This window comes from Oryx dammah, unplaced genomic scaffold, assembly GCF_014754425.2.
Source record: "Oryx dammah isolate SB20612 unplaced genomic scaffold, SCBI_Odam_1.1 HiC_scaffold_3, whole genome shotgun sequence".
NCBI classification, from domain to species: domain Eukaryota; kingdom Metazoa; phylum Chordata; class Mammalia; order Artiodactyla; family Bovidae; genus Oryx; species Oryx dammah.
This window is the reverse complement of record NW_024070187.1, coordinates 71,502,354-71,513,709: the sequence shown is the minus strand read 5'-3', so window position 1 is coordinate 71,513,709 and position 11,356 is coordinate 71,502,354. Positions and strand designations below refer to the sequence as shown.

At 43.4% G+C, this 11,356-nt stretch overlaps 1 protein-coding gene across 1 annotated transcript; it reads left to right on the top strand.

The window, feature by feature from the left end:
- Window positions 1-275: 275 nt before the first annotated feature.
- On the top strand, window positions 276-7,566 carry LOC120862154 (serine protease inhibitor Kazal-type 2-like). Its single transcript, XM_040238274.1, has 4 exons — window positions 276-413; window positions 1,231-1,274; window positions 5,523-5,632; window positions 7,020-7,566. Exons 1-4 carry the CDS (start codon window positions 317-319, stop codon window positions 7,063-7,065), a joined length of 297 nt encoding a protein of 98 aa, XP_040094208.1. The 5' UTR covers window positions 276-316; the 3' UTR covers window positions 7,066-7,566.
- Window positions 7,567-11,356: the final 3,790 nt, after the last annotated feature.

Here is an 11,356-nt window from a genome sequence, read left to right as displayed (position 1 = left end):
TGCCTGGTAGAGAGCAGATGCTGAAGAAACTGAGGATGACTGACAGCCCACGAGATTATCCAGGGCTCTTACGAGGTCCTTGTCTGCTGCGGGGAGAGATGGCTTCTTCAATCGCTTGCTCTCATTCTAGGCAGAGCGAGGAGTCGGGGACTAGGAGCCACCCTTCTTCTGTCTTCCCCTCCCCACTTCCTCTCCGCCCGCCACGCGCCCTTTCTTGCCCCGCCCCCGCCGCTTCCTGCTCATTCTGCCTCCCCGCCACCTCCCCTGTCCCCCCTTCATCGCGCCCTGTCGCGTGGGAGCCGTCCTGGTCGCGCGGATGCTGGAGCGCAGGGACCCGACGGCCGGCCGCGCAGGCATGATGGCGCTCAAGGCGCTGCGTTTGGTTTTGTTCCTGGTCTGGTGGGACTCGGCCGGTAACGCTCACCAGTCTCTCTGGTCCCCGGAGGACCAGCCAAGGAGTTACCGAGAAGGGGGTCTTGCCCGCTACTATCCCTCCCCGAGGCCTGGGGGTCCTTTGTGTCCCTCCACGCACCCGTTACTGGCGGTTCCGGCCCGCCCCGCAGTTGCCTAGGGACATGAACTTGGGGATGTTCGTGTTCGGGGTTGAGGGGTGGCATTGTGGAGCCAGCAACCGTCTTTAGTTCCTGCCTGGGCTTCTTCCCAGGCTGCTCTTTCTCCCTTAAAGTGGATTTTCTGGAATCCAAGGTTAGGAGTCAGGTTTTTATGTTCCCGGGGCCTTCCTTGCAGAACCTCAGCAGCAGATGTACAGGAATCAGAAACTGTGAATGCCAAGTGCGCCAAGCACCGTGGGGCTCGTGAGAAGGTGGCTTTAGTCCAGCCAGACTTGATGTCTGTTTAAAGTGAAGTTAAAGTGATAACACCCAATGTCAAACTTTGTACTTATTATCTTGACCACAGAGGAAAACAACATTGTGAACTATTGAGTTACTTCTCTAACCTTTATTCGGTAGCTCCAAAGTTTCCCAAGCAATCCTATTAGGGGGGTCAGATATAGAACCCGTTCCAAGTGTTTTCTGTGTGCCTGCTAGGAGAGGTGCCAGAACACAGTTGAATCGATTTTTTAGGAAGGAGTCAAAGAAGCTGGACATGTGAGGGAGAGGGAGACATGTAGCCTGTCTAAATCACAAGCTGAATTTAAAAAAAAAAAGCCCTTATGAATAAGCACTAACCTTAATCACGTCCTTTAAAATGTCTGTTTCCTTTTTGTAGCCTCTTCCAATGCTCCGTTTGGTCAACCTTCAGAATACAGTACAGTAAGTAGGAAACCACTTGTATTGTTTCTGCTAATACAGTAAAGCTCACAGTGGTTTGGGTTGGGGGCTGGTTTTCAGGTCTGCCACTTTCGAGACAGTTGACTGCTTCTTTAGAAGCCAGATTCTTAGGCAGGCTTTTTGATACAGATCACAGTATAAATTTCGGTTAAAAATTGCTCAGGCCTTGAAGGCCTCAGGGCTTTGTTTCCTTTTAATATCTCCTTTGATGATTTAGAAGGTTCTATGCCCAGTAGTTACATGTTGTACTAGATATTTTATGTGTATTCTCAGATTAAGTTGTGGAAGCAAACAAAGGCCAACCAGATGAAAGCAAGCAAAAACTAGTTATTCACTCCTTAATGTAGCAAGGGAGTCAGCCATGTCACTTGTGTTTTAGCTGAGACTCAAAGGCAGAGGAGTGGGAAAGCTTTGTAACGGGGAAAAGGGAAGGCATCAGGTGTGCCCTGATTGAGGCTGTTGGCATGGGGAGGCTGGAGGTGGGAACTAAAGGCAGGCGTCCTATGTGAATGGATAGGAGGGCATATTTGGATCAGCCACTCTCTATTTAAGCAACTCACATACGACTCTCTGCTTTCCCTCTAACCATTCCCATAGCATGTCAATTACTGGTTAGAGACAGACCACCCTCTTGTTTAACTACTCTCCTGTAAATCATAGAGTTTGTGTCCCTTGAGTGGAGCTGTATTCTTACCAAGACTCAAGTATCTGTGTTCACAAGCCTATTATGCCAGCCACAGTCTTAATTTATAAAAAATGTAGAGACAGCATGAACATGAGGGTAAAGAAATGAAAATGTTTATATGGAAAATGTGTCAGATGCTTTTGAAAAACTTGCTAAAAGACAAATTCTAAAAAATTGAATTAGGTGTAATAAAACAACAGTAAATAATCGGGGAATTATTTTTTAACTGTATATTACCTTGCTGTGCCAATGTCTTTAAATTCTCACCATATTTTAAAAAGTGGGCAGGTTTACCCCTCAGGAGACAGATTGTCATTTTGATTGTCATGACCAGGAAGTTGTAACTAGCATCTAGTGGATAGAGAACAATGATGTTACTAAACACCCTACCATGCACGAGACAGCCTCACACAACAAATAATTAGCTGGTCCAAAATACGAATGCAGTTGAGAAATCCCATTTAAAACAAAAGAAGAAATCATGGATGATTTATTATGGGTATGATTTTTGCAGTGATAGCACACAGAACTCTAATTAGTTGAAACATTTTGTAGGAAAAGTCTTATGTCTTGTGTCAGGATTCGATTCAGCTGCAGATAACAAGGACTCAAAATAGCAGCTCGCGAAACTGCCATCTTAGGATGTGGACTTTGTCATCCTGGTCTGTAAAGCGTAGAGTTCCTGTTCCAGGAGCAGGATGGAGGAATGGACAAAGAATAAAAATTGGGGGAGGCAGAGGACAAACCCCAACTTTCTTTTAAAGGAGGTTCCTAGCAGGTGGTAAAGAATCAGCGGGCAATGCAAGAGACCCAGGTTCAATCCCTGGGTGGGGAATTGAAGGGAGACTCCCCAGCCTGGAGAATCTGGAAAATGGCAACCCACTCCAGTATTCTTGCCTGGAGAATTCCATGGACGGGGGAGCCTGGTGGGCTATAGTCCATGGGGTTGAAAAGAGTCGGAACAACTGAATGACTAACACAAACACAGAAGCAACTGCGCGCAGTAATTCCACTTGCACCCCATTGGCCTGGCCTTGATCGTGTGCTCATACCTAGCTGCAAGGAGGTTGTCTTAGTGTAGGTAGCATTACAACTGGCCATGTGACTCATTGTCTTTCCATCAAAAGATTGGCAATTTTATTTTCATTTATATGTTTTAAGAGAAAATGTTTAGGGTATGTTATAATTTTTGTTACTGTTTCCCTACTTTAATTGACTTTTTCAATTAAATGACCAATTACCAGTTGTCCCAATCTCATTGGAAAGAGACTATCTAGTCTCCTGTGGAGACTCCTGTGGAGAAGGAAATGGCAACCCACTCCAGTGTTCTTGCCTGGAGAATCCCAGGGATGGGGGAGCCTGGTGGGCTGCCATCTATGGGGTCCCACAGAGTCGGACACGACTGAAGTGACTTAGCAGTAGCAATCTCCTGTGGAAGCTGTCCTGGAAGCCATCATCTTAGTGAGCCTAGAGCAGGAAGAACACATCAGGCTCCTAAATGGAGATAGAAGGCTGAACGAAGGATGGAAAGGGTAAAAAGTTTTTCTTTAGTTCAGAGTTTGGCCAATGCCCTGTCCTACTTAGGTCTCTATGAATCCACATAATATGAAGGAAGAGGTATATTTCATTTATTCAGAGTACTAAACACTTGTTCTGAAGTGAGGAAAGACGATCACTATTACTAAAACAAAACAAATACAGCAGGTCATACATTCAACCTGTCGTTAGAGTGAGCCTCTGCACGCTATGGTGTGACCACTGTGACCAGTTCTAGTCTTGGTTCTGCTGGAGACTAGTGGTTATGAGCAAGACATATTACCTCCCTGGCCTCAATTCCATTGAATCTGAGGGTTTAGTTCCATGATCCAGTATCAGTTTGTTAGGGCTGCTGTAATAAAGCCACAAACTGAGAGACTTGAACAACAGAGATGGATTGTCTCACAGTTCTCAAGGCTGGATGTTCAAACTCAAGGTGTCGGCAGGCTTGGTTCCTTCCGAATGCTGTGAGAAAGAAATCTGTTCTAATCCTCTCTCCTAGTGTCTCGTAGCCTCAGGCATTTCTTGGCTTGTAAATGGCATTCTCTTGGTGTCTTCCCATGATCTTGCCTCTGTGTGTGACTCTGTGTCCAAACTTTCCTTATGTTTAAAAAAAATATTTATTTATTTTTTGCACAGGCTTTCTCTAGTTGTAGTGAGCAGGGGCTGCTCTTCCTTTTGGTGCTTGGGCTTCTCATTGAGGTGGCTTCTCATTACAGAGCACAGGCTCTGGGCACATGGGCTTCAGAGCTGCAGTGCTCGGGCTCAGTAGTTGTGACTCATGGGCTTAGTTGCCCTGCAGCATGTGGAATCTTCCCAGACCACGGATCAAACCTGTCCCCTGCATTAGCAGGTGGATTCTAATCTGCTGCACCACCAGAGTGAAAAGAAAAGTGTTAGCTACCTCAGTCGTGTCTGACTCTTTGTGACCCCGTGGATGTAGCCCACCAGGCTCCTCCGTCCATGGGATTCCCCAGGCAAGAATACTGGAGTGGGTTGCCATTCCCTTCTCCAGGGGATCTTCCTGAACCAGGGGTCGAACCCAGGTCTCCTGTATTGCAGGTGGGTTCTTTACCATCTGAGCCACCAGGGAAGAATTCCTGAATGGTAATTTCACCACCAGGGTAGTGCCCCAATTTTCCCTTTTTATAACCACACCAGTCATATTGGATTAAGGCCTATTCTCCTAAACTTTTTACTTTAAGATAATTTCCTATATGAAGACCCTACTAATCCCACATAAGGTGGTCATATTCTGAAGTGCTAAGAGTTAGAACTTTAACATATCTTTCTGGGTGGATGCAGTTAAGCCCATAACAAGCCCTGAGGTCTAATTCTGAACCTATTGTTTTCCTTAATGCTGTTGCTTAAATGCTAGTATCTTACAAGTCCAGACAAAAGATTACATTTCCGAGTGTGTCTGGGCATTATGCCATTGTATTAGGTGGAATGTAACAGGACATTCTCATGGAGTTGCTCTGAAGAACAGATTATGAAGCTGGCGGATAGTAAAGTACGTTGGTGGCATATCTTGGACTTTTATTTAAAAATCAGCCAGCATAAACCTTCTGCTGAGGTCCTTATCTTACATAGCAGGTATTGACTCATTGCTTCAACACTACATCTGATGCTTAGAAAAACCTGTGTGTCTGTATGTGTGTGTGTGTGTAAAATAGAAATTTTTCTGTAGGAAATTTCTAGAAAATATAGGGAAACTTGGGACTTTGCCTGAATTCTCTGGTGGCTCAGATGGTGAAGAATCTACCTACAGTGCAGGAGACCCGGGTTCAATCCTTGGGTCTGGAAGATCCACTGGAGAAGGGACTAGCTACCCACTCCAGTATTCTTGCCTGGAGAATCCCATGGACAGAGGAGCCTGGTGGCTACAGTCCATGGGTTCCCAAAGAGTCGGACACGACTGAGTGACTAATGTTGGAACTTTGCCCTCCTCTTATGTTAAAATCATCTCAAGTTATTCACCAATTTCTGTCTTCCTTTCTCTTTTCTAGCCAAACTGCCATCAGTATACATTACCAGGATGTCCCCGGGACTTCAACCCCGTGTGTGGAAGTGATTTGTCCACTTATCCCAATGAGTGTACTCTGTGCATGAAAATCAGGTAGCAATTTTTCAATATAAACTAGGCACATATTCTTTAGTTCTTCTTTTGCATTTTGATTACTTAGGAAGTCGTGGCTCTTTTCTTGGACATAATCAAATGTGACATAAGTAGCTCTGTTTTAAAGCATATTTAAAAAGACACAGAATCAGTGAATTTTCTAGGTCAAGGTTAGAAAAAGAGGTGTGTGATTAATCGATTATAGACCAGATAATTAAGTGATGTTACTACCCAGGGATGGGTAGTTTCCCCAAATTAAAAACATATTTACGACTTCCCTGGTGGATCAGTGGTTAAAAATCCACCTGCCAGTGCAGGGGATAGGAGTTCAATCCCTGGTCCAGGAAGATCCCACATACTGAGGAGCAACTAAGCTTGTGCACCACAGCTACTGAGCCCATGCTCTAGAGCCTGAGAGCCACAGCTACTGAGCCCATGTGCTGCAAGTACTGAAGCTCGTGTGCTTAGATCCTGTGCCCCACAATAAGAGAAGTCACCAGTGAGAAGCCCAAGCACCCCAACTGTAGAGCAGTCCCCGCTCTCTGCAACTAGAGAGGCCCAGAGCAGCCAAAAAAAAAAAAAAAGAAGAAAAGAATATATTTAGTAGTTAAACTCTGTGGAATAGTGAATATTCTGTTGGATTCAGGAGCCACGTACAGGTGATCTACACACCCTGCACTACTGGTCAGAAAACTGGTCTTAGTAACTCTGCCTGTTAGAATGCTCACTAATAAGTGTATTATACTGATGCCCTCTGTGTAAGACACCCGGCCAGCTTAGGTGACCATGACTCCACCTCCAGATACACTGCTTTGTATTTCAGGGGTTCAGACTCTGAACTTAGTCTTCAGTAAATTACCAGGTCTTCTCAGAGTGATTGGTGGGGAGTAGGTCTGTGTGCCCTAAGGTTTGGGAAAAAATGGCAGAGTTGGGTTTTCACCTTCATTGTTTCCTAGATTTAGCTTTAAAAAATATATATTTAATAATTTTAGGCTGTGCTGGGTCTTCTTTGCTGCTTGGTCCTTACCTAATTGCAGTGTGCAGGCTTCTCATTGTAGAGGCTTCTCTTGTTGCAGAGCCTGGGCTCCAGGGGGCAAAGGCTTCGTTAGTTGTGGTTCCTGGACTTAGAGCACAGGCTCAGTAGCTGTGGCGCACAGACTCAGCTGTTCCACAGCACATGGGATCTTTCTGGATCAGTGATAGAACCCATGTCTCCTACATCGGCAGGCAGATTCTTTACCGCTGAGCCACCAGGGAAGGCCCTAGATTTAGTTTTAAAAATGATTGTCAGCCAAGAAAGAATATGATGTATAATGACATGGGTCTTTTTAATACAAATTGTGGGACAGTTTCAATAAATGTGTTTTTATGATTGGTCAATTTTCAGGGAAGATGGTCGTGATATTAAAATAATCCGAAGTGGACCCTGCTGATGGAGCAGTTCACAGAAGAGAAATTGGAGAAACACCCCCACATACTAGATGAATTTTATTTTCCCCATTTCTCTTTTCCTGTGTTTCTTTGCATGAGATTTGTTAACCCACATTTTCTGAGATGAGATGTGGAAGAGAGCCATAGACAGTGATCGATAATTAAAGCAAACAAACAAAAGTCCTTGTTTCTTGGCATTTGCCCCTTGAGTTAAGCTTATCGCCCAGATTACTTATATGTTGCTTTATTTAGTTGGAATAAAATCAGCATTGTGTTCAGCTACCACTGTTCCCTGTTGAATACCCATTCTCACTCAGCCTCACAGGGCTCTTTTCCTCTTAGACGGAGGTGAATTTCACTAAGGGAGAGGTAGAGTCATTTTTGAGAGGTCAAGGTTTATTCTCCTTCCCATTTCCCTGAATCTTTGATATAGAGTGTATGGTAATTGGTACAGTGTTGTGCACAGAGCAAATAATGTGAGATGCTGAAATTGACTCTAGCCTGAACAGATAGAGTCAAAAAAATATGCAATAAAAATACAAGATTTTAGAATTCCTTCCGATGCAGTTTTTCTTTCAGGTTAATGCAGGAACTTGCCCTTTTCCTTCTTCTAGAGCTGAGGTTCTTAACCCTAGATGATGCTGGGGCTATGTCGGGAGGCATTTTGGAGATCACAATTTGTAGGGTGGATGCTCCTGACTTCTAGCAGGTAGAAGCCAGGGATGCTACCAGACATTCTACAGTGAGCAGGACACCTCCCAACAACCAAGAAATTTTCAGTCCAAAATGTCAGTAGTGCTGTGGTTGAGATGTTCTGTCTTAAGAGTCGGATGCAACATAAAAAACAGATGTTGCAATAAAAGTGACCAAAGGTTGATTTAGAAAGATATTGTCCAGGCAGAGGATTTTGAGTCAAGTCCTAGGTTTAAGTACATTCTAGGGTCAGGAAACTGAGACAAGAGGCAAGAAGTGATGAGAGTGTATAGAAAAAAACCTGGCTTTGGCAAGTGGACTAAATGTGAATTTGAATTCTGATTCCAACACTTACTTGGGCTTCTGTTTTTTTTTTTTTAATCTGGAAAAGAGGGATCATGCTCAAGTCATGGAACTGCTGTGAGGAAACTGCTTAGCACAGCACTTGGTCCATGGAAACTACTGAAACAGTAGCTACAGTTAGTTCAAGTGTCCCTCTTAGGAGGTAGAAACTGAGGCCCACAGAGGCAAACCAATTTGCCCAAGGTTATGAAGCAGTGTGGACTAGAAGCCTAGTCTCCAAATTTCCAGACCTCTGTTCCTATATGGAATAGAGGCAATAAAGTGGGAAGTTGTATAATATAAATGTGCCACAACTACATCATGTCTGTCGTTATTTTTGGCTTAAAAGTTTTATAAAAGTAGTATATGATTTTCAGAAAGTTAAAAATACACCGAAATATTTTTTTAAAAATGAAAGTCTTGCCCATACTAGCCTCTAGAGGTGACCAATATTAACCTTTTGGAACACAGTCTTCCTAAGTATGTGGGGGAACTTAAATGTCAAGAAGCTAAAGGGTCTTGGGGTGGCACGTCACTGTTGAGAGCAGACCTGCAGGCAGAACATGGCAGCAACCTCCACTGCACCAGGGAGAGGGAGGCTGCCATTTATAGGGGGAATTGATGTCAGGCTACGCGGGCAACGAGCAGCTGGGGCCACACAGGTAGTTACAGACTGAACCCTGTAATTAGGATTGGATAGTCCTGTGAGTGAAGCAGGGCAGGACTGGTTGAGCAGAGGATGTACAGAGAGCAAGAGAACAGCCATCTTGAGTGGCCTGCTCAAACGTGCATCTTAGGAAATGTGGACCTCATCTTTTACTCTGCCCTCGAGAGTCCTAGAGTACAGCACCCTGTGTGACTATGTTTATAAAAGACTGGTCAGGTAAATCTCCCTGGACTCTTCAGATTATCTTCATAGACTGGTTTAAAGTGCAAATCCCACTCAAATACACGGGATAGATAGTTTCTACCATCTAGGTCTGGATTTGAATTTAATGTTTCAAAGAATAAAAGTGGATTTAGAAATAAGAGTACCAAAAATAGGGCACAGATTATCTACATGTTAACATGTAGAAATGTGTCATACAATGATAAGAAATTTTGAGGTGCTATAATTAATAGCTTGATATTCAATAGACTTTTTGTTAAAGTTTTTTTATACAGCATTATTTTCTATGTATGCATAATGATAGCCATTTGCAATCGCCAATACATGGATTGTTTAAATGAACAAATTACATAATTCACATAGGCTGACTTTACAGAAGGAAGTTTTTGTTTTTAGGAAGTTTTATTTTTCTATGTTGAAAGGAGTAATCAATTCATATACAATTCTTAAGTAATATACAAGAAGTAGGTGGACTGTGGGACACTTTTCCTACGGTGGGTCGGATGGTAAAGCGTCTGCCTGCAATGCGGGAGACCCGGGTTCAATCCCCGTGTTCAATCCCCAGGTCGGGAAGATCCCCTGGAGAAGGAAATGGCAACCCACTCCAGTACTCTTGCCTAGAAAATTCCATGGATGGAGGAGCCTGGTGGGCTACAGTCCATGGGGTCTCAAAGAGTTGGACACAACTGAGTGACTTCACTTTCACTTTTCACAAATCAAAAAGTTTGAGAATTCTTTTTTTTTTTTTTTGCGGTGGCTTCTCTTGTTACTGAGCACAGGCTCTAGGCATGTGGGCTTCAGTAGCTGTGGCACATGGACTCAGTTGCCCTGTGGCACATGGAATTTTCCTGGACCAAGAATCAAACCTATGTCCCCTACATTGCCAGGAAGATTCTTAACCTGTGGACCAGCAGGGAAGTCCAAAAAGATTAACTCTTGAGAAAATGAAGGATCAGATAAAGCAGCTAAAGGTACAGTCAACTTCCTCCCAACTCATTCTAGATCTTGTCCAGACTGTCTCTGACACTGCCGCCCATATTTATGTTGTGCGGTATACACATCTAGATGGTACAGACAACAAACAAGATATAGAAGGAAAGGTGTTTGGAGGCACAGATGACTCATTCTCAGCTCTTCCCATATGCCTTTGTTTCCTCATTCGTCATAGCTGGGGAGAAGCAGCATCTCTCTTTGACATATGGAAATGTGACCAATCCCATGTGAAAACACATCTGAAATCACACCTGATGCATTTGCCAATGACTGGATCATTTAGACTACCACAGCTCCCACAGTTCATCTTTAGAGCAAGAAGTTTTATTTTCCTGTCTTGAAAATGAGATAATATCCAATGGGTCTAATAGTTGCAGTTACTGCAGAATTCTTAGGGCTTCCCTGGTGGCTCAGATGGTAAAAAATCTGCCTGCAATGTGGAGACTTGGTTTGATCCCTGGGTCGGGAAGACTCCCTGGAGAAGGGAATGGCTACCCACTCCAGTATTCTTGCCTGGGAAATCCCATGGACAGTGGAGCCTGGCGGACTCCAGTCCATGGGGTCACATAGTCGGACTGAGCAACTTTCACTTTTTACTTTCATAGTATTCTTACTCCATAGAATTGAAATTACAGGCAAAATATACAAAGTTTTATGATCTAAAGGGCTACCCTTTACATTTTAAGTTTTTTTTAAAAAAAATATTTGTTTATTTGGCTGCACTGGATCTTAGTTGCAGCATGTGGAATCTAGTTCCCTGACCAGGGATCAAACTTGGGCCCCCTGCATTGAGAGCATGGAATCTTAGCCACTGGACTACCAGGGAAGTCCCTAAGTTTAATTTTTAAATTTTGTAAGAAAAAAAGGGAAATTGTGTGTCTTAGTACTCTAGCATATTCAAAAGTCTCTTTTCTTATTGTGGAGCAGAGATCATGTTTACAAAACATTTGTGATAAAATTAGATTCGATGGTTCTGTGGCTTTTTTTCTGTCCCCAAGCAAAATTAGTTTTCCTTAAATGGAAAAGGATTTAAAGAAACAAGGAAGAGATACATCAAAAGGTTAACAAAATTAAACAATTGTACCACATTTATCTTCAAGGAATATATACTACTTTGATAATTATGATAAATATGCCTTTTAAAAATTGATTTTTTAAAAGAAAGATTATAGTTTAACAAACCATGAGAAGAAAGGAAAGCTTAATTGAACCAACAAATTAAAAGCCAGAAATAGCCCACCAATAATCTTTTTACAGACTTTTGCCAAGTGTTCTCCCTGTCATGGAACAATTCCTGGCCAGCGCTGAGACACAAGGGGGCAGTGGCTCCCTGGGAACTTCCACTTCCAGCAAATCCTGCCACTCAGCCTGAAACC

Coding starts and splice junctions, on each gene's coding strand:
- LOC120862154 (XM_040238274.1), top strand. CDS start 317: ATGCTGGAGCGCAGGGACCCGACGGCCGGCCGCGCAGGCATGATGGCG. Junction 1,275..5,522: donor AACCTTCAGAATACAGTACA/GTAAGTAGGAAA, acceptor TCTCTTTTCTAG/CCAAACTGCCATCAGTATAC. Junction 5,633..7,019: donor ACTCTGTGCATGAAAATCAG/GTAGCAATTTTT, acceptor GTCAATTTTCAG/GGAAGATGGTCGTGATATTA.